The 26,509-nt window shown below is 38.6% G+C and overlaps 1 protein-coding gene across 5 annotated transcripts in view; it reads left to right on the forward strand.

Moving 5' to 3' along the window:
* MAP3K5 (mitogen-activated protein kinase kinase kinase 5) overlaps nt 1–26,509 on the forward strand; it is a 254,408-nt gene that overhangs the window by 136,098 nt on the left and 91,801 nt on the right. For all 5 annotated transcript variants that reach the window (XM_033235351.1, XM_033235355.1, XM_033235354.1 and 2 more), the window contains 4 exons: nt 7,996–8,155; nt 10,936–11,089; nt 16,563–16,670; nt 24,994–25,043. In XM_033235351.1, coding sequence (XP_033091242.1) covers nt 7,996–8,155; nt 10,936–11,089; nt 16,563–16,670; nt 24,994–25,043 — 472 coding nt within the window. The remainder of the gene's footprint in view (nt 1–7,995; nt 8,156–10,935; nt 11,090–16,562; nt 16,671–24,993; nt 25,044–26,509) is intronic.

Below are 26,509 nucleotides of genomic sequence, written 5' to 3' on the forward strand. Positions count from 1 at the left end.
TTTTTATATGGTAAGAGGATTAAATGGATTTTCAAGGAAAGACAGGTTGGCTAAATAAATTGGTAGTTTAATATAATAATGATGTTAATTGAGAGTATATAATAAAAATGAGACAACATACTTGGCATAGTTTCATTCTTTCTTTAAATGCTCCAATCAGCTTTTCCAGTAATTTATATCTCCCATTCCTCCTGTTGGCCTCTGCAAACATACAAGTTATTCTGAATTACTGAGTTCTTATAATAATCAGACTTTTACTTATGAAATCCATTCTTTAGATGCTTTTTGAAATTTTGATTTATTTATAAAGGGCAAACAATTAAAAATTAAGATGAGCACTCAATATGAAGCTAAATGTATTATCTTAAGATCTCAAATGTAACACAGAAATGATTCTTAACTGTCATGCTCTGTTGCCCAAAGACTCTTAATTCTAGTTGTGTGTTTGTTTGTGATTATGACTAATTGCTTCATGGATCTGTGTTTTACTTTTCCAGTTTTTGAAGAATCATTGATGCTTAGGCTATTTAGAGCTAGGATTTAAAAACACAGAGCCATATCCTACATCTTCTTCCTGTTTTCACCTTCACAAGCCTTAAAAATAATATTCAGGCCGGGCGCGGTGGCTCAAGCCTGTAATCCCAGCACTTTGGGAGGCCGAGACGGGCGGATCACGAGGTCAGGAGATCGAGACCATCCTGGCTAACACGGTGAAACCCCGTCTCTACTAAAAATACAAAAACTAGCTGGGCGAGGTGGCGGGCGCCTGTAGTCCCAGCTACTCGGGAGGCTGAGGCAGGAGAATGGCGTAAACCCAGGAGGCGGAGCTTACAGTGAGCTGAGATCCGGCCACTGCACTCCAGTCCGGGCGACAGAGCGAGACTCCGCCTAAAAAAAAAAAAAAAAAAAAAAAAAAAAAAATTCAAACTTTAGCTAAATACAAGATGATGCTTCCATCTTCTGTGGAATTTTCCCACTGTGAGACATTTTATGGGTGAGAGTCAGACTTAGAGGTTTGAGTCTCCAACAGTAATGATGATATAATAAAAGAACACTATGTTTGGAATTCAGACAAACCACTATTTAAATATCATTTTCAGTAAGCGTTAAAAAATATTGAATATAAAATATATATTACTGTACATAAAAATCCATGAGTCACTAGAGATAATCAAGGAAAAATAATCAAAACAAAATCTATCACCAACCACTGAAAAACTCCTTTGTCACCTATGGAAGTGACCAACTTTTCAGAAAATTAGAAGTTATAAGGAAAGACGTAAGTACATTTCCTTCTTCTTTCAGAAATACTGTAGTTCATCCCATTGATGAAATATAGCTCTTCTTAGGCTGGGTGTGGTGGCTCACACTAATCCCAGCACTTTGGGAGACTAAGGAGGGTGGATCACCTGAGGTCAGGAGTTCGAGACCAGCCTGATTAACATGGTGAATCCCTATCTCTACTAAAATTACAAAATTAGTTGGGTGTGGTGGCACGCTTCTGTAATTCCACCTACTTGGGAGACTGAGGCAAAAGAATCTCTTGAACCCGGGAGATGGAAGTTGCAGTGAGCCAAGATTGTGCCACTGCACTCCAGTCTGGGCGACAAGAGCGAAACTCCATCTCAAAAAAAAAAAAAAAACAAAAAAAAAACCGCTCTTCTTGAGGTATACTACATAGTAGATATATTCTTCTTCCAGAGAATGTATTCTTCAAAAGTACGCTATTATAGTTAACAAAGTAATGATAAAGCTGATAATGAGAGTGATGTTGAAATAGTTGATTCTGGCAAGGATCATCAATTAGAACTAAAAACATTAAATTGAAATGCTTACTTAAAAAAATTTCGTTTTACCCCTTTTACATGATACCAAAAACTGACTCATATATAACTTGTCAGTCACAAAGGAACAAATGTACCTGTAGAATGGAGGGACCCAGCTGTCAGTGACCCATCCTTGTATCGCTAATAATAGGGTGGCCAGACATGTGCCCTTAGGACTTTATTATGATGACTATGAAGTGTACAGCAGTTCTTCTTTTTGGTTTTTTAACTTTTATTTTTTGAGACAGAGTCTCACTCTGTCTCCCAGGCTGGAGTGCAGTGGTGCGATCTTGGCTTACTGCAACCTCCACCTCCCAGGTTTGAACGATTCTCATGCTACAGCCTCCTAAGTAGCTGGGATTACAGGTGCGTGCCACCATGCCCATGTATTTTTAGTAGAGACAGGGTTTTGCCATGTTGGCCAAGCTTATCTTGAACTCGTGGCCTCAAGTGATCTGCTCACCTCGGCCTCCTAAAGTGCTGGAATGACAGGTGTGAGCCACCGCACCCGGCCGAGTGTACAGCAACTCCTGTGAAATATTCTCACCAAAAATGTTTAACTTGAATCTTAAGATCTAAAGTTGGCTTAATAGGAATCACAAGCTCTAGAGAAATAAGTTAAATAATCCCAAGAAGTTATATCAGACAGATCAGAATGTGAGAACACTAGAGCGGCAGTCCCCAACCTTTTTAGCAATAGGGACTGGTTTTGTAGAAGACAGTTTTTCCATGGACCAGGGGCAAGGGGTGGTTCAGGGATGATTCAGGCGCATTACATTTATTGTGCACTTTATTTCTGTTATTACATTTTAATATACAATGAAATAATTATACAACTCTCCATAATGTAGAATCAGTGGGAGCCCTGAGCTTGTTTCCCTGCAACTAGACGGTCCCATCTGGGGCCAATGGGAGACAGTAACAGATCATCGGCATTAGGTTCTTGTAAGGAGCGCACAACCTACATCCCTCACACACACAGTTCACAATAGTGTTCACGCTCCTATGAGAATCTAATGCTGTCGCTGATCTGACAGGAGGCGGAGCTCAGGCAGTAACAAGAGCAATGGGGAATGGCTGTAAATACAGATGAAGAAGCCTTTTGCTCAGTTGCCTGCTACTCACCTCCTGTGTGTGGCCCTGTTCCTAACAGGCCACAGACCAGTACCTGTTCGTGGCCCTGGGATTGGGGACCCTGCACTATAGCACTCCTTGTCTTTTCGAAAAGTCAGGGTCATAAAAAAATGTGTAGAGGGATTGGTTAGATTAAAAGAGATTTAGAGGCCGGATGCAGTGGCTCATGCCTGTAATCCCAGCACTTTGGGAAGCCAATGTGGGCCTCACTTGAGGTCTGGAGTTAGAGATTAGCCTGCCCAACATGATGAAACCCCACCTCTACTAAAAAAATACAAAAATTAGCCGGGGATGGTGGTCCACACCTGTAATTCCAGCTACTTGGGAGACTGAGACAGGAGAATCGCCTGAACCTGGGAGGTGGAGGTTGCAGTGAGCAGAGATTGCGCCACTGCACTCCAGCCTGGGCAATACAGTGAGATTCTTTCTCAAAAAAAAAAAAAAAAAAAAAAAAAAGAGAGAGAGACAGATTTAGAGACATAAAAACTAAATGCAATTGATGTTCCTTGGCTGGATTCTGGTTTGGAAAAACAAAAACTGTAAGAGACATTTGGGAGTCAATCCAAGAATCTGAATCAGGACTAGATGGTAGATAATACCAGTGAGTTGTTTTTGTTAGGTGCAATAATGGAATAGGATATGGAGGAAACTTTTTAGGTATATGCTGTGATATTTCAGAGTGGAATGTCATGATATCTGCAATTTAATTTGAAATGGTTCAGCAAAAATATTCAGGGAGATGAAGCAATAGCAAAATGTTAATGATTGTTGAAAATATGGTCATTCATTGTAGTTTTTAAATTTTGATGTATGTTTGAGATTCTTCATAATGGAAAATTAAAAAGGATCTAATCTCCACCACTTATGAGGTGTATGGCTTTAGGCATGTTGATAAACCTCTCCGGGGTTTATTTTTCCTTACCACAAAAGGGAGATAATTTCTAACTCACTGTGGTAGTGTATAGATTCATAGAGTTAACATTTTCAGTACACACAGTGCTAGGCATCTGAGTGTTCAGTAAAGTCTGCCATTTTCCACTAAAACAGCCTTGAACATAATAACAGCTGCAAGGTGATAAGACTATGATAAAAACTAAACTATTAAAAAATCCTCAGTGTAAGTCAACCAATTTTAATGACAACTTTGTCAGCATTTAAATTGCATAAATATGCAGCTGAATCAAATAAATGGTGAACTGGTTGTTAACACAGAAATGACATATTGCTCATTGCTTACAAATTCAACCAAAATATTTTTAAATAGAGAAAAGTATTGATCTGGAAGGACTTGGTTAAAAAGGTACAACTGAACATCACGAATTGTGCTTTACTAATTTTTCCCTATGAATGAAGAGCCTAAAAATATTGTAGTCTGGAACCAAGTATAACAGTACTCCTGAAATTCTATCCTATGGAAAAAATCCTAAATACAAAACAAATTTTATGCACTAAGATGTTTATTTCTATATTCTGTGTGGGTGTGAGACAGAAAGAGGAAGAGAGAGAGAGAGAGAAAACGGGAGAGAGAGAGAGGGAGAGAGAAAGGAAGAGAGAAAGGGAGAGAGAGAGTGAGAAAGGAAGAGAGAGAGAGAAAGGGAGAGAGGGAGAGAGAAAGAGAACTGATTTCTAAATATAAAAAATTAGAACCATGTTCTTAACTCCATACTTAAAAGATTAATCTCTTCATGTAGAAACAAGTTTGTGCAAAGAGCATAAATGCTCATTCACAAAAGAAATACAAACATGAAAAGAGAGCCAGTCTCAGTGGTTAAAAAAGACAATGTTCCTTTTTTTCCTCTGTCAGATTGGTAAAGATGAATGCACGTGATAGTCTCCCTCACTGGGAAGGCTGTGGGTAAGAGCTTATTGTCAGATGCCTCCAGTGAAAGTATAAATTGATACAGCATTTTCTAAGGGCAATTTGGCAAAAATACATCAACACTAAAAATGGGCATGTCTTCTGTCCCTAACAAATCCACGTTTAGAACTTTATTATAAAGAAATAATTGAGCAAATACGCAAAGCTGTGTGTGCAAGAATGTAGAGTAGGAAAAATGGCCACCCATCTGCATTTGGGTAAATAAATTGTGATACGTCCATATGCTAAAATACTAATTGCCATCAAAAATATACATTTTATCCAAATGCTGACTGGGTGTCACGATCATGTGATAAATATATGGCAAGGCCAAAACCAAATATCACCACCACAAAATGAACTTCTGAGGTTCAAGAGTGCATCTGAAATTTTATTTTAAAACAATTATTGGGTTCATGCCTGTAATTCCAGAACTTTGGGAGGCCAAGGCGAGAGGATTGCTTGAGCCCAGGAGTTCGAGACGAGCCTGGCCACAGAGTGAGACCCTGTCTCTCCAAAAAAAAAAAAAAAAAAAGTAAAAACTACAAAGAAATTTAAAAATTAGCCAGTTGTGGTACCATCTGTTTTCTCAGCTAGCAGGTCTAAGGCAGGAGGATCACTTGAGCCCAGGAGTTTGACTGGCGTGGCAAAACCTTGTTTTTCCAGAAAAAAACCCCAAAAATTAGCTAGACGTGGTGGCTCGTGCCTGTAGTCCCAGCTACCTGGGAGGCTGAGGTGGAAGGATCACTTGAGCCCAGAAATTCAAGGCTACAGTGAGCAGTGATCATGCCAGTGCACTCCAGCCTGGGCGACAGAGTGAGACCTTGTCTCAAAAACAACAGCAGCACAATTATGTCCAGATAGAAGACCGTGGATATTGTCCTATGCGTGTGTAATTTTTTTTCATCTCATGAAACAGCAGTGGCAAAGCTGTTCTCTCTTTACCCTCACAGAATATGAAGAATTCCCAAATGGACATTTTCCCTGAAATACTTGTGGTTTGAGTGGAATTATATGATAAAAAGTAACATGAAAAATTTTAAAAGTTATTTTGTTTCATTCACAGATAATTTTCAAAAAGGTAAAATCATGACTCTCCTCAAATATAAAACGGACACATATAAAATCATGACCCTCAGCAAATATAAAATATTTTACTTAACTCAACTAATATGGAAACTAGTAAGATGGAATGTCCAGTTCAAAAAAACATTTCTATTCATAGACAACAAAGAAATGTTAAGATATCTGAGTTTGATTAGGAAAAAAGCTGTATTATGTCCACAGGCCATAAATCTTAGGGATTCATCCATTCCACTCTACAGAAATTTGCATCTCTACTGGACAAAAATCTGCAGGTTAACAAGTAAACTTCGGTACGCCTGAGGCCTTTAATAAGTGGTACATAATGAGATGAACTAGCTTCACTTGCCCGAGACAGTCCTTGAGTGGCCTTATCCTCCCATATGATATGGAAATGATACGTCCTACCTTTTTGCCTTATTCCTAAATCTCAGATAATTTTCCCAACCATTTAATATGGTGGATGTTAGTGGCACCAAACAGTGCTATAAGGACATATTCTTTTTAAGCAAACAAATACTTATAAAATGCAAAAATAATACAAGACACAGTAGAATTGAAAATATATGATGAAACATTAGGAATGTAGAAGTGCCAAAACAGTGTTGAAAAAGAACAAAGTTGGAGTATTTATATTACTGGATTTCAGGACTTTTAAGACAGTGACATAACAAGACAATATTATCTGTCAGTCTATTTCCTTTTTTTTCTGTTTTTTCTTTTTTTTTTAGATTTTTAAATTTTTTTTCATGAGACAGAATCTTGCTGTGTTGCCCAGGCTGGTCTAGTGCCTCTGGGCTCAAGCAGTCCTCCCACCTCGGCCCTCCAAAGTGCTGAGGTTACAGGTGTGAGCCACCACGTCCAGCATATTTCCTTATTTCTTTTATGTTTTAGGTATGTAACTTTTTGTGTCTAAAATTATTATAGCATTTTACTCTGGCAAAATATATATATACTGTATACATTCATACTTCAACTGATAGAATTTCAGCATAAAAAAGGTGAGATTTCCCTTTTAAGTTATTTAAGAATTCATGTTATAAAAAGACAAAGAAGGTTACATAACAATGTTTGTATTATTGCCTTTTAATTTGTGCATATACTGACATATATACAAATTCTATGGGAAAATTATGTACATTAAAGTGACCATAGCAGTTTTGCTTGGGTTTTCTTTTTTTTTTTTTTTTTTTTTTTTTTTGAGGCGGAGTCTCGCTCTGTCGCCCGGACTGGAGTGCAGTGGCCGGATCTCAGCTCACTGCAAGCTCCGCCTCCGGGTTCACGCCATTCTCCTGCCTCAGCCTCCCGAGTAGCTGGGACTACAGGCGCCCGCCACTTCGCCCGGCTAGTTTTTGTATTTTTAGTAGAGATGGGGTTTCACCGTGTTAGCCAGTATGGTCTCGATCTCCTGACCTCGTGATCCGCCCGTCTCGGCCTCCCAAAGTGCTGGGATTACAGGCTTGAGCCACCGCGCCCGGCCGGGTTTTCAAATTAGAAGTTAATTTTCACTTTCTTCTGTGTACCTTTCTGCTTAGTCTGACTTACTATTGTTTTTTCACCCAAGCTTTTATTGTGATAAAATGTACATAACAAAAATGTCCATTTGAAAATTTGAAGTACACGCTTCAGTGGCATTAAGAACATTCACACTGTTACGCAGCCAGCACCACTATTTACCTCCCGAACTTTTTTATCTTTTCCAATTAAAACTCCATACCCATTAAACTATCACTCCTCATTCCCTTCTTCCCCCAGTCCCTACTAAGCTCTATTCTGCTTTCCACATTTAGGAATTTGACTGTTATAGGTACCGCTTGTGAGTGGAATCACTCAAACTTTGTCTTTTTGTGTCTGGCTTATTTAATTTAGCATGTTTTCCAAGTTCATCTGTGGTGTAATTGTATGTATCAGTGTTCCATTCCTTTTTATGACTTATTTTTATGGTGAACTGAAACCACCGTAATAATCAGAAACTTAACAAAGCTGTTTTAATCTGAAGAGAGGAATGAAAGCTTAATTTTACTTTTTAGTGAAAACCTGGTTCTACCTGTCTGGGGTGTGTTTGTAACACTCTACTTCCTGTTTGTATTCTAGGGGTGAAGCTAAGTAGTCTTCTTGGTAAAAAGGGAAACTTGGAGAAACTCCAGAGCTACTGGGAAGTTGGATTTTTTCTGGGGGCCAGTGTCCTAGCCAATGACCACATGAGAGTCATTCAAGCATCTGAAAAGCTTTTTAAACTGAAGACACCAGCGTGGTAATAATAAGCTATTATATGTTGATACAATTATTTTTAATAAACAGCTCCATATTGTTCCCACATTGTATTTACTGAACTGACAATTAGATGATTTTATTTGCTTATAAAATAAAATGCAGAATATAGAGGAAAATTGTGATATTCATAAAATGTATTACACATAAATTCTGATGACTTTGGACATAGGTGATGTCAGCAGGTTCCTGACTTTGCCTTTCCTGCACAGTGACCAACCCACTGACCCAGGTTGGCCAGTGTCACCCATGTAAATCATGCAGAGGTCACGCATTTTGCACCTGCAAATATAACTTATGTTTGGGGCCTGAGACCACATTTCCATTACAGCTGTTAGACCTCTACTCCAAACATATGCCCTTTGTTTCCTCTGTGATCTAATCTCAGTTTCGGAATTCTCATTCTTGATTTTTCTTTTCTTCTTTCTTAGGATTTGACTGACACATTTGAGTATTTCCTATATATGTATGTTTTTCTAATTTCAAATTGTTCTTGGAGTACACCCACATCTCATCATTATCTATGTGGTAATTGGAGAGGTGGAAACAAAATTTCATCTGCATTCAGGACCATTTTGAAAAACAATGTTGGCTGGGTGTGGTGGCTCACACCTGTAATCCCAGCACTTTGGGAGGCTGAGGTGGACAGATTACTTGAGGTCAGGAGTTTGAGACCAGCCTGGACAACCGGGTGAAACCCCGTCTCTACTAAAAATACAAAAATTAGCTGGGCATGGTCGCAGATGCCTGTAATCCCAGCTACTTGGGAGGCTTAGGCAGGAGAATCACTTGAACCGAGGAGGCGGAGGTTGCAGTGAGCCGAGATCGCGCCACTGCATATCAACCTGGGTGACAGGGCGAGACTCCATGTCTCAAAAGAAAAAAAAAGAAAGAAAAAGAAAAATAAAAAAGGAAAAAGAAAAAGAATTTTTGTTAGTATCACATGTAGCGATTAACCATTAGCTATATAGACTTTAAAAGGCTAACCATGATACAGTGAAAGCCTCTTCAGGGCTGCTCAGAGCCCAGGCGGCCGACTTACCTGTTTTTATAACAGAAACCGTGTGAGGAAGAGACCACCATGTTAGACCCTCATGACTTTTTAAAGCATTTTCCTTATGTTCAGGTCTCCTTTAGCCAGTCTTCCCCAGGGATCTTTGTAAAGCTCACAGTGATCTTTCAAAAATGCACACCTGACACTTTGCCTGCACTGAAATCCTTAAATCAGTATAGTTGAATTGTTCCTCACAGCCTAAGGGATAAGGTCCATCATTTTGTCTTAGCAAACAAGATTTGCCTTTAGGCATTCCAGCCTCAGCTCTTGTCACACCCCTGGGTTTACACTGCTGTCTCTTCATACCACACTGCTGGTTTCATGCATGAGTGTCTGAGCACGTGCTGAGCATGCCTCTCACAATGCACACATTCTCCAGGGAATACTCATCTGTCACACCTGCTCATAAAGCTGACCTTGACCTAGAGCCCTTCCTCACACCCAAGTCCCTTCTTTAGTGTTTCTGTCATTCTGTAGTTATGCCTCTCTTAATACTCTCTTAGTGTATGGCTTTTTAAGTTGTCTCTCTCTTTAATCATATCTCCATGGATATTTATTCTTGGTGTTATAACATCTTTTGATATTTATCCCCACAGCACTGTGTGCAGCAGTAGGCATTCAGCAAATGATACGAAATAAAGGAACTAATAGATGCATGCATGATATTGAGTCACATTTGCTATTTCTTTACAATGACCGTTCTGATGGCAGTATTTTAGGCATCCTGGTTCTGTTAGCAAGAAAACAGGCACTATTCTATGCGATGGTACTCACAGCCGCAAAACAGTGCCTTAAGGTTTACTAACTTAATTTTTATGGAATGTTAACTTCCATATTTATAGTCCATAAAGCGCCTGCATAGCCATTATCACCTATAATTATCCCACTCCTCATTTTTCCTAACTTTTTCTTTTGAGGCACCATCTGTCTTATTAGGTTTGAGGGTATTCGTATAATATATAAGCTGAGTTGCCTCAGAGCTAAATAATGATCTCTTATGAAGTGTCTATTTAGGAAAGCTTCCTCAAAGAAGCATAATTAAAAACAAATGCATTAACTACTTCCTTGAATAGAATATAGGCATTTTAAAATTCATGTTTTAACTACATGTATGGCCCTAGTCCAAGTTACCAAGCCCTCTAAGCCTGTTTCCTCATCTCTAAAATAGGGATAAAATAACCAACGTTATTGAGTTTTTGTGAGATAGAAATGAGATAATGTGTGAAAGCATGGCCAGGCGCGGTGGCTCACACCTGTAATCCCAGCATGTTGGGAGGCCGAGGCAGGCAGATTGAGGTCAGGAGTTCGAGATCAGCCTGGCCAACATGGTGAAACTCCATCTCTACTAAAAATACAAAACGTAGCCAGGCGTGGTGGTACACGCCTGTGATCCTAGCTACTCAGGAGGCTGAGGCAGGAGAATGGCATGAACCCGGGAGGCGGAGCTTGCAGTGAGCCAAGATTGCGCCGCTGCACTCCAGTCTGGGTGACAGGGCGAGACTCTTTCTCAACAGAAAAAAAAGAAAAGAAAGAAAAAAGAAAGTGTGAAAGTACATGATATGTAACAAATAACGAATAACGTTTGGTGAATCTGAATGCATGACTATTAATGTCATATATAAATTACATTTACAGAATTAGACTGGGATACATGGGAACAGGTGGTTCTAAATTTGTCTGTTATATGTTTTATATCTTTTACTTCTCAGGTACCTCAAGTCTATTGTAGAGACAATTTTGATATATAAGCATTTTGTGAAACTGACCACAGAACAGCCTGTGGCCAAGCAAGAACTTGTGGACTTTTGGATGGATTTCCTGGTCGAGGCCACAAAGACAGATGTTACTGTGGTTAGGTTTCCAGTGAGTACTCTTCCTTTAAATCTAAGTACATTTCTTTATTTAAAGAACATCTTGTACTGTGATTGTAACAGTGCTTGGGGGCTGATTTTTGTGCCCTAAAACTGCAGTCATCTGGTTAATATCTTTATTTCCTGCACATTGGTTTGCTATAGCTTACTTTTAAAAATAACTTCTCAAAATCAGAGAAATGAGATCTGTTTTTATGTTTTGCCATGGAATTTGGGTGGTTCCTTTTGATAAGTGGTGAAGTGTACTTCCTAAGCAATGCAAAGATTGTCTCTTGGCTTAGCTTCAGGCCAGCCCAGTGGATGCTTTTCCTTAATACTGCAGTTGCGTTGACATGGTCTTCAGTATTACTTCCCGTACTGTGGTGAAAAGTATCAGGCTCACCTGCAATGTTATCCCATCCCCACCACCCATTACCCAATCACTATTTACAACGTTTTAGACCATGGGAAATAATGACTTGCAGTTTCTGGTCTGCAACGCATTTTGACTAGTCTCTAGTGGACTTCAGATACACAGATTTAAATGTATAACACACACACACACACACACACACACACACACACTAAAAAAACACCTATTGCTCTTCTCAGATGGTGCCATGCCTCTCCTGATAGTTCTTAATATCGTCCAGCATCCAATTCGAGAATTATTGGTAACTTGCTGTATGTACAAATTTCTTTCCACATCAAAGTGGTGCCATAAATCTCTTTGAGCTCTCTAATCTCTATCTTCCATACTCAGAGGTGGTGACAGTTCTCAATTCTTTTTGCAAAATCTGGTTTTCTAGTTCTTGTTGATAGGATCATCTGCTTCACTTAACTAAATCCATTGCTCACATGAGCATGCTTTACTCTTGCTTCCAGATGAAGCCTTGAGCTCAGCAGGGTCTTTAATCGAAAGCCTTTCTAACTGAAACACTTCATTTTCTAGCCTAGATAATGTGTAGCCTAGGAAAATACTTACCTTAGAATGAGCTGGCAGCGTGCCTGTAGCTGCTGCTCTCAGTAGCAGTAAATGTAGTCAAAGAAGAGAATGTAGAATTCAGGTATTTAATTGACTGCTGACTTGATCAACTAGAAAATTGGCTATGAAAGGAAACCATTCAAATTAGTCACTTTGAGCCCATTTAGATTATTTTCATATGAATTTGTCATAATATAAATATAAGTGAATATAAAAAATATTTGACAGTTGTCTGTCATAAATGTAAATAAGTGAATATAAAATATAAATCGGAAAATATTAAGTGAGAAGTTAGGAGAATATAGGTATAAACACCAGTTGAGAGAGCAAGAAAGGGACTTATAAGTCCCAAAGGAAAATATTCACCAATTTGATTTCACTAAAAAAATGGATTTTTTTTTTTTTTTTTTTTTTTTTTGAGACGGAGTCTCGCTCTGCCGCCCAGGCTGGAGTGCAGTGGCCGGATCTCAGCTCACTGCAAGCTCCTCCTCCCGGGTTCACGCCATTCTCCTGCCTCAGCCTCCCGAGTAGCTGGGACTACAGGCGCCCGCCACGTCGCCCGGCTAGTTTTTTGTATTTTTAGTAGAGACGGGGTTTCACCATGTTAGCCAGGATGGTCTCGATCTCCTGACCTCGTGATCCGCCCGTCTCGGCCTCCCAAAGTGCTGGGATTACAGGCTTGAGCCACCGCGCCCGGCCTGGATATTTTTGTTTGATTAAAAAAAACAAAACAAAACAAAACACCGTGAACATGCCAAATAGAAACTGCTAGGCAGGGAGAAAATGTTTTATAAAACTGTAAAATGGTCAATTTGCCTAATATGCAAAAAAATCCTGTATAAAGTGATAAGCAAAATAAAATAAGAAGAGGCCAGGTGTGGTGGCTCACGCCTGTAATCGCAGTGCTTTGGGAGGCCAAGGCGGGTGGATCACCTGAGGTTGGGAGTTTGAGACCAGCCTGACCAACATGGAGAAACCCTGTCTCTACTCAAAATACAAAATTAGCCAGACATGGTGGCGCATGCCTGTAATCCCAGCTACTCGGGAGGCTGAGGCAGGAGAATCGCTTGAACCTGAGAGGCAGAGGTTGCGATGAGCCAAGACCATGCCATTGCACTCCAGCCTGGGTGACAAGAGCAAAACTCCATCTCAAATAAATAAATAAATAAATAAAAGAAGAAAAAATTTATATGAAGAGATAAATAACTTCTGATTAGTCAAGAAAATGCAAATTAAATGAGACACTATTTTTTTTTGCCCATTGGACTCAAAGAATTAAAACATTTTACAACAGTTGACACCATTGTGGAGACAAGAGCATTTTTAGAGCCTGCTGGTGGGCATGGGAATTGCTGAATATTCTGGGATTTTATCTGGGAAGGGGATGATATAATTGTGTAAGGGATCCTGAGGACCTCAACTTTATTTTCAACGTTTCATTTCTTTAGAAAACATTTCGAAGCAAATATGACAGCATGTTAACACTTAGTTATCTGTGAGTGGTAGGCACATAGGTGTTATCGTGCCAACATATTTATGGCATATTTGATTTTTCTCAGCAATCCATTTCCTTCTTGAAACTTTGTGGCTTATTTGGGGTCTGTCTTTTTGTGACAAGACTCTACAATGCAGTGTTTTCCCACTCATCTCTAAATACTACTCCTACATCAGAATTCATAACTCAGGTGCTCAAAATTTCTTTTCCATAGTTTGTTGTTACACAGAGGGCAAAACTGTACGATTTTGTAGTTCTTCTTGAGTTTTCCTACAACGACTTCACCTGTGTGAGTTCCAGAAAATGCCAGTCTCCCAAGAAGCTCCAAATTTAATGGAAATTGCTTTAGAATTAACCACTTGATTGTTTTCTTATATTTACATGTATGATGAAGCACTGCAGAAACTGTAAAGATATTGCTTTAAAAAATAATGGAAACCATATAGATGATTTTTAAATCTTAATATACATGATAGCATAGCAGAAAAACAGGACCAGTATTAGGGCAATAAGTTGTAACCACTTCTGGAATTTGCCACCAATGCTCTCCCTCATAGAGAAATGCAGCCTTTTAGTACTTGTAGGGTGATCTTGGTCACTGCAACTTGTCGTGTCCTCAGCATAGCATCTTCCGTGGCTCACACTACAAAGGTTGCAGTAGGTGTTGATTAGGATGATAACATTATCCTTCTTTTGAAATGATCTAATAAAATCCAGGATGGCCTATTTTAGAAAATATTATTTGATTGTTTTTATTTATCTCAATACTGTATTCATTCTCATTTCTCCAAGAATTAACTGTGACTCTGGGCAAAAGAAAGTTGAAAGTTTACTTGGGAAATGATTTGAATGGTACCATCATTTATCACTTTAATTTATTCTTTTTTCTTAGCTCTCTTCTTGATATATTTTCTTTCCTTCTTACATTGAAAAGTTTGGAGACCATCAACTCATTATCTAATGTCAGGAGAGAGGAAGGAGAGAAGTATGGTGCTTCAAAGACCCTGTAGAAATTTAAACATCTGGTTAATATCTATTCTTTATAGGCCTTGCAGTTTTCCTTTTTGATTCAGATACATGAAATTAGCAGTTAATTATAATATTAACCTAAAAAACAATAAACTAAAAGCAAGAATATATAAACTAATAAGTGAGGTATATCTAGCTTTAAGGCTTTATCAAGTTGCCTCCATTCCCTGGTCTGTTTCCCAGCCTTTCTGTGACCTCTGTAATGTGTGCTGTGCCTTTCTCACATTTTGTCATTTCAAGGATAGAGCAAAGAGCTCAACAAATATTAAGACAGTGATAGTTACAACCTTGTTTTTATTTCATGTCTCAAGTTACGGACACATAGTCTAGATTTTATCTGTTAGAAATATTAAGATGACAATAAAGACATAATTTAACAAGAGAGGAGCTGGTGCTTTTCTTCTGTTGAATATAATAGTGTGCCCACATAATTTGGGAACGGGGTATATTCTCACTTGTCAATGAAGAGAGTTGGATGATGTTTTGGGAAACCCACCTTTTATTCTCTATTATTTTGATTTCATATACATTGCGATACTCAGATATGAGAGCACCATTTCTGCAAAGTTTAGATGGGAAAATGATTTTCATTATTCATCATTACCGCTTATGTCTCTGTTGATTGGAATTAAGATTTTGATTCACTGGGTGAGTTTGTTCCTTAGTCCGAATATGTTCCCTTATGGGCTCTCACCGTGTGTTTTTTTGTGGTATAGCCCATCTTATTTTCACAGCTAGAGCCTGACTGAGAATTCTTTGAGCCCTTAACATTTTTAATATTCAAAGAGTAAAGAAAAATTGTTTTTTCTACCTCCCTTTCTCTAGTTCCCTGTACCTTAAGTAAACACACTGTTAGGATAAGTTTGGAGTAAAACAAATACGCCCAGATTCTTTTGCCTTCTTTCTGAGAGTTGTTTTACTGTATTATGAATTTGTAATTCCTTATGGATGGTGCCTTCTGAAGGAGTTTTCCTCCACTTTTATTTGGAAAACTTGCTTGATTCAAGGTTAGTTCTAAAGGTAATTTGCTTGAGTATTAAGCAGTAGAGTAGAAAGACTATTCCAGTTTCTCTAATAGTTAAGTATTGACTTTTCTTTTTTTAAACTTTCCTAGTGAAGTCTGCCTAGGAAATTTGGGCCAGGAAGATGCCTTTAAGCATCTATACAAGTAGATAATGAATCATAGCACCTTTGAAACCAGGGCATGTGTATTATTTTAGTACTATTCACTCCAAATGTGAGATATTAGTAATAATATAATACTTCATGCAGTCCTTGGATGGAGATTCTCAACTCATTTATCACATACCCCTCATAGAGCTTCAAAATAGGAACAAATTTTATTTCTGTTTTTCTCTTACAAGGCTAAATATATCATTATTGAAGATGCCAGTTTCATCTGGAAGGCAGTGCAAAAACGTGTTTATTATTTCATATAGCTAAGTTTGTTTCTTTGGTTTATATATAAAACTCAGGAATAACTAAAACCATTTCTAAATTTATTTACATGGGTATGAAAACCATACTACTACATCTGTATGATAAAGTGTGATAGCAGAAAACTAAAATAAGGATGTGACGTTCTATGTATGGACCTTTTCTGTCTGTCTTTGACACATTTATATTTATAGAAATAGCTTATGTAGTACATGATAAAATAGAAGATTTTTAAAAGTTATCGCTAGTAGATTCCCTGAGGATAGCTGAGCCCATATATGGACTTCAAAAATTTATTTCTAAGTTTATTAGCAATACAAGGTGATGCATTATTGAACCTTATGATAATTGATAAATACTGTAAAATGCTTGAAGGATTTATAGGAATAACAGCAATCAGAAGTTGAAATGGTTTACTCCAGCAACAGACTCAGAAGCTCATCCAATAATCCTCTATGTTGGTGGTGGGGTGTTACAGCAGCTCTAAGTGGTTTCAATCTTAAGTTACTGATATTAGTTTCTTTGCCTTATCTTTTCAAGGTATTAATATTAGAACCAACCAAAATCTATCAACCTTCTTATTTGTCTATCAACAATGAAGTTGAGGAAAAGACAATCTCTATTTGGCACGTGCTTCCTGATGACAAGGTAACTTGTGCAATTATTAACACAAGAGCATTAGTAATGAAGGACTTTACACCCTTCTAGCATTTACAGACTCCAGCAAATGTCTGTGTTAGTTAAGAAGAAATAGCTCAGCTGTGTGTCTGTCTTGGCATAAATGCATTCTGTATTATAAAACTTGATAAATTTGAATTATGAATTTTCATCAATATTAATAAAGTATAATTGAACTATTTGGATTTTTATTATAGATGGCATAACCATCCAAAGCATATTCAGAATTGGAATATTTATCTTTTGTAAATTCATGCTGTAAGTTATGCACCAAAGAACTAATACTTAAAATACCTGACATAAAAGATGCATATGTTAATTTTAGGAAGCCTGTCAGAATGATGCCACTTTTAATCTTACACTGGTACCATTATAGTTATCATTACATCTAGCTGTTTTGTTATCTAAGTAGTTGCTAAATCTCAGATTAGCCACTGACTCAGTGTGTGCTGTGCACAAAGTGAGGTGGGCTGTGCGACCACCTATTTTGAGAAGGATCTTAAAACAGTCTCACTTCCGTTCATAGCAGTCATGTGGATAAGCCTTTCCACTTCTATATTCATCAGTTTTAATGCATGTACAAATCATCCTACTATTTTTTAAAAACAGACATTTTCAGGACCTGGCTTCAGTCCACAGGATAAACCAACAGATATGAGAGAAGTCTTGTGGAAAAATCGTTAATTTATTTTCTTTCTCGTAACTGTTTCTCAGAATGCCCTTATAATTTTATTTAACCGTTATTCATCAACTTATTTAATAAATATTTATTGAGCACTTACTCTGGACAGGCACTACCAGACATGGTGTTAGACCCTAGGGGAAACAGCTGTGTCCAAAATGAGTGAAATTCCTGCCTTCGTGGTGCTTGCTTTCCACTCAGAGAGGGCAATAAACCAATAAATAAATGTATAGGTATATTCAGTGGTGAGAAGGGAAAAATAAAGCAGGAAGTAGAATCAGGAAGTAAATTTGGGAGTATGGGCTTGCAGTTTTTTACATGTGGACTTGAATCAATAGACCTGGATTCAAATCCTACCACTGCCCTTGGGCAACTTGTCTTCTCCAAGCTGTGGTGTCCTCATCTATAGAATGAGGTAATAATGTCCACCTCGAAAGGTTGTTGTGAAGGTTAAATGAAGTAATTTGGTAGAGTGCATTTCACAGAGCCTGGTGTATAATACATGTTCAATGTCTTAACTACAATAACAACAAAAACAATTATAAATGACTGCAGTGTACATATTATATGGACTAAATCCTAACTTTGAAACCCCAGAGTTTAACCCTGCTTTGCTCCTTAAATGGCATGGGAGTAATCATTTGGGAGGTTGTTGGTGTTGAACTGGTACACAAACCTGGCTCTGCATCAGAATTATCTGCAATACCCTGGATCTCAGGAGACCGACTGAGTTGAAATCCTTTATACTTAGAGTGAAGCTTGGACACATTGATTTTTATGAAGATTTATCCATGATTCTGATGTGCAGCCATGGTTGATAACAACTTTAATAGGGATGTAAACATACTAAATTACTCAATTGTAGTAGCTCAAGAATTATTACTTCCTTGACTTTATGGCTAAGCTGGTTCCTGGGGATGGTGCTTTTCAAGATGTGGTTCCCTGGAACACCAGCATTAGAGTCACCCAGGGAGCTGGTTTAATTAAATGGCAGATTCCAGCTGGGCACAGTGGCTCATGCCTATAATCCCAGCAGTTTGGGAGGCTGAGGTGGGCAGATTACTTGAGGTCAGGAGATCGAGATCAGCCTGGCCAACATGGTGAGACCCTATTTCTACTAAAAATACAAAAATTAGCTGGGCATGGTGGCACACACCTGTAATCCCAGCTACTTAGGAGACTGAGGCAGGAGAATTGCTGGAACCTGGGAGGCAAAGGTTGCAGTGAGCCAAGATTGTGCCACTGAACTCTGGCCCAGGTGACAGAGCAAGACTCTGTCTCAAAAAATAAATAAAATAAAATAAATTGCAGATTCCTAATCTGCATGTCAGACCTACTGAGGACAGTTCTATGAGGTAGATTCAGATCTCACATGTGTGAACCACCACCTTAGGAAGTTCAACAGGAAAACAACACAGCATGTCCATAATCTAGCAAGAAGAATGTCCCATGTTCTGATATGTTCAAGTCAGCTGGGACAGATCCTTCCTGGATGTCAATCATGGCCAGGCCCTGTGACCTCTATCAGAGTGGCGAGAAATCACTGGTCCCAGTGCTGTAGTTTCTAGGAAGGGCATTGTCTTGTGTTTAAAATGAATAGATACTAAACAGCACCCAGAATGCATGTTATTTATATTTTAATTTGTTCTATATTTAGATAAAGTTGGTCATGTTAAGTCTTGTAACTTAGTATTTTAGCAGGCACACTAATGTTGGCAACGTGAAATTACATAATAACCTTGGAGAAAACCATCCATTCTTACATTCTCAACACCGAGTCCATCTAGTAGCACTGAGGAATACTGAGGAGCATCTTTCAGAACTGTGGTCTTTCTCCAATCCCAGTTTGTGAAACACTGTCCTAGCTGACACTTTTACAAGTCAGTTTGGAACTGGCTGCATCTGAATTTTAGAGACACTCTACCAATAGGTTGTGGTAACTTAAGGATCTTCGATCACCCAACAAGCCCCAAATTACACATGCCAATATTTGCCACTATGTGCAGAGTCAGAAGCTTGATTCTTTTTCATTAATAGGAGGGTCCATTGTATGGAGAAACACTTGAAAAAGTTACTTGTGATACTAATTTATTCATAACAGAAAACTTCCTTGACAAAGGACTTTGAAGACAGGCTTTCAGCTAAGACATAGCTTCCCATGAGACTCACTTCCATGAGTGAAGTCATAGAGGGAAGACTTTGAAAGAAGTCATTGCCCCAGCACCCCCATCAGCAACATTTCTAACATGTCATTTTAATTATGTTAGAATGCATCACGCTACACCCGAGGAAAGCACTGTTGAGATGATAGTAGAGCAAATCAATCTACCAGCATTCTTTTGAGTTCTGTGGACTTTGGGACTGTGCCGGTTCCTGAAGAGGACACTATAGGTTCTTGGTCTGTGGCCTTCAGTGAGGAGGCAGATCAGTGAGGCATGGAGTCCTTCGAGAAGGCTTCCTAAAGGAAGTGGAACCTGTACTTTGGCTGTGCATTGAACTGGAAGAGATAAACGAACACGGGAAGACAAACTGGATTAGAAGAATAAGGCAGAATTCCAACCAAGGCACCAAAGTGAAAGCAAGCTTGGGACGTTCAGGGGCTGGGAGAGTCTGACTCCTTCCACAAGGGGAAACGTGTTGAGGGAGGTGGGAGATATGATTGGATGGGCAGGATGACATAAAACTCTACAGTGCTATGTAAGCTAGGAAGAAGAATTTTAAGCATGTGTTGGTAGGAAACAGGACGTCACTCACGTTTCTGAAAATCTGAGAGCTGGCGTGAAGGCAGAACAGAGTATGAATTATGAACCCAGGGTCAGCATCAAAGTGCATAGGTGTGAAGGTTGACGTTAGCTCTTGCATGCTTCGTGGCCTAGGCATCCACTTCAACTCCTCATGCTTTAGTTGCCATATATGTAAAATGAGAATAATAGTACTTCATAGAATTGTTGTGAAGATTAAATAAGAGGATGAATGGAAATCATTTAGCACAGTGCTAAGTGGCTTGGAACAAGTGCTCCATAATGGTTGCTAGTGTAGCTATAAAATTGATCTGGTCTTGACATTTGATTTCTGAAGTCTGAGGCTCTGGAGGGTCACAGAGAAGACTAGTAGAGGAACTAGCTAGATATGAGGCAGGTAGAGATCCTAGAGTGGAATAATACAATTGTGACTACAAAAGGATGGATGATTTGGAAAGAAAAGTATATGACTTAATCACGAATTAGGAAGAAGGGTTAAAAAGAGGGAATAGGTATAAGGTGACTCAAGTTTTGATTGCATTGATAAAGGTGGTAGGATTCTTAGAAGGAAAACCTGAGTTGTAGAGGAATCATGAGGAATTTCATTTTGGACGTGTTTAGTTGAAACTGATGGTAAGACTCCAAGTGGAATCATCCAGTGGCAAAATTGGGAATAATCAATATAACTGTGTATATACATGTTAGTGATATTGCTTTACAGTGCAGTGCAATATTTATATTGTTTTATATGTATGCAGGTATATACATACATGTTCTCACAAACTGAGCTACAGTAATCATCCAGTGGAAACTACAAAACTAAGAGAAGTTAGAAGACATGGACATTATGGAGACGAGAGCAGGACTGGAGGAGGAGATTTTCAAAGGCTTGATTGAAAAGAGCAAGGTTATCCAAGGACACTTGGAAACAGAGTGAGGCTAAAGGAATTAGCGATTAGCAAGGCCTAGAGAAGGAATAGAGAGCCAGAAGAATTTGGAAGACAGAAAAAGAACAGAAAGTAAGCCAGAGATTTTTGGAAAATGAGTACTATTTCCAGCTATTTGTTACTGTTTTCTCCTTCCTAGAGATTCTTTGCTCAGTAAAGTGAGCCTCGTATTAATTCTCTTATGTTTTGTGACAATTACAGAGACAATTTTTATATTATGCTAAGAAATATTAGGATATGTATTAGGATATAAACAAGTGCATGAAATAGGGTTACAAATTTAAGTTGAGGACTGTCCATTTTCCGTTCTCACCATCTTTTGATCAGGAAGAATTATATTTATGTTGTCCTTATTTCCTATAACTTTTAGTGCTAAAGATTCTCCTTGTTCAAAAGTTGAAGCTTTCTTGTGTCCGTTTCCATTCTGAATTTATGTCAATTTCTTTGCAAACCCTGATTCTAACCATAGTGTATTCATTATCACTACCATTTTCTCAGTTTTTAAAAATAAAAGTGGTAAAATTGGAAGGAGGACAAGCAATAAAAACAAAAACACTTTATTATTACCATGTTACTTTAAAACAACTGTAACTAACAGAAAAGCAACCAGTTTAATAGGTCTTATGTTAAACTAAACATGGGTTGCTTTTATCATAGAATGTTTAAATTTTTTTCCTAAAATTAGAATAGAGAATGTAGCTTTTCATTTATCATGTTTATTTCTTTAGTCACTCATTCTCTATTTTTATTCTAAAATATGGAATAAATAGCTCTGTGAGCTAGTATATACTTTATACTGCAACTTTCAAAACTTTAAGCACATTATATACCAATTCCCAATGCCCAGGGACTCTTAGAGAGCTACTCTACCTTCAGGGGTAAAATTAATTGAAATCCCGATCTTTTAACAGTTCTCTCTTGGTTGAATGAATAGTTGTTGCTAAAAAGTAAGTTAGTCATTGAAGAAAGTCAATGTGTACAATGAAAGAAAAACTTAGATTGAGGAAGAGAGAAGTTATTTGCAGGACGTTTTAAATGGTTATTTAGAATTCCCCCCCTCCTTTTAGGGGTTGAAGTTTGGGCACCCTTGGCCTATCTCATGGATTATCAAGCAAAGGCAGGGGCCTAGTGGAAGATTAAGTGCTGATTCTTCTCCCTCACTCCAGCTCCAGCCAGTGGCCACTGACAGAAGGCCCAGGAAATTTATGAGGGAAACATGCTTACCCCAGATTCTAGATTAAGATGATTTGATGCTCTCATCCACCAAGGATGCTTTCTGCTGCAAACTCCCTGCTGAAAGCAGCTTAAATAAATGGTATTTCATATTACAAGAAATTATAGGCTGAGCACGGTGACTCACATCTGTAATCCTGGCACTTTGGGAGGCCAGAGCAGGAGGATTGCTTGAGGCCAGGAGTTCAAGACCAGCCTGAGCAACGTAGCAAGACCCCCATCTCTACAAAAAAAACTTTAAAAAATTAACCAGGTTTGGTGATATGTGCCTGTAAGTCCCAGCTACTTGGGAGGCTGAGGCAGGAGGATCGCTTGAGCCTGGGAGATCCAGGCCACAGTGAGCTATGATTACACCACTACACTCCAGCCTGGATAAAAAAAATAAATTTTGAGGTGGGGTGATTCTGAGGGTAATTTCAGCATCAGAATTCTGAATTCTGGCTTCTCTGCATACTCTTGGTGTTCCTCTCATGTTCTTAAGTAGCTAGCTCTTCCAAGAATCACTTCACACAGGCGGCATCCCGGGGAGGAGGGCCAAGCGCTCTCCTTTATACCATAAGTTGTATCACATGACCATGCTTACACCTATCCCCAGCAAGGCAAATGAACTTGCCATGGCCAATTTAGACTTACCGATTTCACCATTCATAAACATTGCCACCTGAACCTGGGCAAAATTTATTTTTTATCAGCAGAGGAGAAGGAGGGAATATAACTCCTGCCACTTTCAGTCAATAGAGCATTAACTTCCAGCTCCTATTCTAGCCCTAACTGGGGCCTGGGATCTGCAGCTAACCCGTTCCTAGAAAATGGTGCTTGTGCTGATTAAATTAGGTTGAGTGTTGGTTTGCCTGCTGGGGCCAATTATCGCTAGCGCTGCCTTTGGACCGGCTCTTTTCCCTAATTCCCAGACAGGTCTCAGGAGCCTTTAAACTACCTGTTGGCTTTGTAGCTCATCAGCGCCTCCTTGTGGTGGGTCCTACAGGTAGGTGGGGAGGGAGGCCTCCTTCCACCTTCCATCTCAGGGCTTGGGCTTTATTTACATCACTGAAATGGAACGTTCCCTGGCAGCACTGGCAACTTTTCAGGAACCAAGCATTCTGGAAATACTCCACTCCTTTCCTACGGAACCAGTCCAAAATTTCTACTTAGCTGTTCCCAGAAAAGGATTGATAGAAGATGCGTTTTACCAGTGCTGTCTTGTTAGTATTTGCCAGTTGCTGTGTTCAGGGGCGGGTTTGCATACTGCCTCAGCTCTGCACTTGCTTCCCACCTCCTGCTCCTGGACGTGGTCTTGGAAAGCAGCTCAGCTGCAGGCTCTGAGGATAAGGCTGCATTGCACACAAGTAGTGTACAGGTCATATATATATTTAGAAGTTCACCTGAGGCCAACAGGATTTAGAAGCAACTTTCCAAATTACCAGCTGAAGCTGGAGGCTGCTATTTTAATTTCACTCCCTCTGTACTCTGGTTAAGAGGGCCACCACATGCCATGAGTACCTTTTTATGGTATCTTCCCTCCTGGACTTCATGCAACAAAATTTGCTCTGTGCTCATTCAGGTCACATTCCCGTGACCTGACTGATATGCACTGAAACTAGCTTTTTAGTAAATTCACATCTGACTTGAGAGGATCTATTTTTATTTTAAGTTGCATGGACCTAGCAAAGAATTATGGGCTCTAGATATAAATTGTGGCTTTTGAGTTGCTTTAGCCAAAAGGAGGGTTCTAGGCCACCTCAGAGCCACAAGGCTTTGCCACCCATTTCATTAACCCAGGCCAGACCTCAGCCTCCTGGCAGTAGGTGGGTAAGAACTCCTTTTCCTGGTTGTTTTAAATTTATAGAATTGAATTTCAGTGTCAGTTTATTGCTGTACTGTACTTGCTCAACTTAGACACATGGATAAACTACTTTATTTCTGTAAAAATATTTATGCTATTAATTTTATATTGTCACACATTTTTAAAGGGATTATGATCCACTTTGTAATTAATTTAGGGACATGTGAATTTGATAATAATTTTATCTTAGCTTTAGTAATAAACTCAAGAAATAAATTCCCACATTTTTCTTCACCTTCGCTCTGCAAATCACCCATGTTTATAGTATGACAATCAAATTTTTTGTGTTCAAACTTTATTAGCATATGGAATTTTGCATAAATTAGGTAGCAATACCTTGTAGTTATGATGGGCACTACATTCTTGCTCTACTACTTTCTGAAGACATAGAGCCGCCTGTTTAGTTGGAAATCTTAACTAAAGATAATTCAGAAATAGTTATCTTTAAAACCTTGCCGAGATGTTATTCAAATTAATGTTTATCTTTCTCAGAAAAGAAATATTTCTCAACTGTACTAATAGAATTACCTTGATCATTGAGTTTTTTTACTTAAAAATTAACACACAACAGTTATTACTAGAATCAAGTTTTAGAATTTAATGAGACTAATTCTCCTAGGCTCTTTTGGAAGCTATTTTATTGAAGTACAGGAATTACTAAGTAGAGTAAACATTACCCTTATGACTTGAGAATGAATCGTGCTTTCCATCCAGATAATTCTTTCATGAAAAATAGTGTACCAGGAAAAATGACTGTGTATATCACTTTAAAAATAAGTAAACAAAATTATTGTTGTTATGTTATTTTCCATTTGGATGACTCTATTTTTTCTTGTTGTTGTTCTAGAAAGGTATACATGAGTGGAATTTTAGTGCCTCTTCTGTCAGGGGAGTGAGGTAAGTTTCCTTGGTACATTTTGTTTACTTGTAAGATATTTTTCTCCACTATTCATGAGCTGGATAGAACTTTTAATCATGATTTTAAAATACAAAGAATGTCAAGAATCATTCAATTGGTGGAAACACCCGACCTTCTTCAGCGTCACTATCTCCAGTAGGAAAAGATTTGCAACAAAATGTTCACTGCTGGTTGAGCTGACTCTGTGCTCCTGACCTACTTAAAATATGGTAACTGTGGGGTAAATGTGAACTGTGGACCAGAATCAAAATGTAGATAACACTCAGCCATGTGGAGTTCCTCTTTAGCGGAGCTGTTGGTTTATATAATAGGATGATTTTCTGTCCTTTTGGTATACCAGGAACTCATCTCCCCTTGCATGGGTCCAAAGCACACATGCCATCTACCAGAATGTATCCTGCCACTAATTTTATTTATTTTATTTTATTTTATTATTTTTTATTTGTGAGACAGAGTTTTGCTCTTGTCGCCCAAGCTGGAGTGCAGTTGACATGATCTTTGTTCACTGCAACCTCCGCCTCCCAGGTCCAAACGATTCTCCTGCCTCAGCCTCCCAAGTAGCTAGGATTACGGGCACACGACACCATGCCCAGCTAATTTTTGTATTTTTAGTAGAGACAAAGTTTCACCATGTTGGCCAGGCTGGTCTGAAACTCCTGACCTCAGGGATCTCCCCGCTTCAGGCTCCCAAAGTGCTGGGATTACAGGTGTGAGCCACCCCACCCAGCCCCTGCCACTAATATTAATAACTTCAGATGATAAGGAGTCCATTTAAAAAACAAAACAAAACTTTCCGTGAGGTCACTTTCCTGCATTGATCGTGAGATTACAGTGGTGAACTTCAGTTTGGTTCAGTTCTGACTGCTGTCCCAATGCCAGTAGCTCAGAAAATGCCATTTCTTGGGATTTAGAAATAAGATTTTTTTTTTTTTTTAAAGAATCAAGAGTCAGTGGTTAAGTCTTTAAATAATTGTTCTCTTGAAGCTCATGCTGAATCAACTCTTGCAAATTTCAAACCAAGTTAGATGTGCTTACTACTGTTTACCCCCACATCATAGCAATGAGAGACAACAGATTTTTGCAGTCTGGTTATGCAATATCCTGTTGCTTTTGGAATAATAATAATTGGTTTTATTAGAGCATAAATTGGTACAGCGGTCTGAGTCACTAATAATTGAAGTTCTCCTGGTAAAGCTACCTGTTACCTCATGAATGATCTGAACAGAAAGAAGCAAGATGATGGACTGACTCATATATCTTGTGGTCGATACTTTCTCAAATAAAGCTGTACTCTTAATATTTACTTTTTTAAGCCAGTCATTAGCAAGGCACTCACTATTTATTGCTGCTTTTTTAAGCAATCCACTTAAGAAAGTATGGTAAATGTAAATTTCACTTTATCATATCTGTTTTCCAGTGAATACATTTTTTTAATTAGGTGTGG

This window comes from Trachypithecus francoisi, unplaced genomic scaffold (assembly GCF_009764315.1).
Source record: "Trachypithecus francoisi isolate TF-2019V2 unplaced genomic scaffold, Tfra_2.0 Lachesis_group15, whole genome shotgun sequence".
Classification (NCBI taxonomy): Eukaryota; Metazoa; Chordata; class Mammalia; order Primates; family Cercopithecidae; genus Trachypithecus; species Trachypithecus francoisi.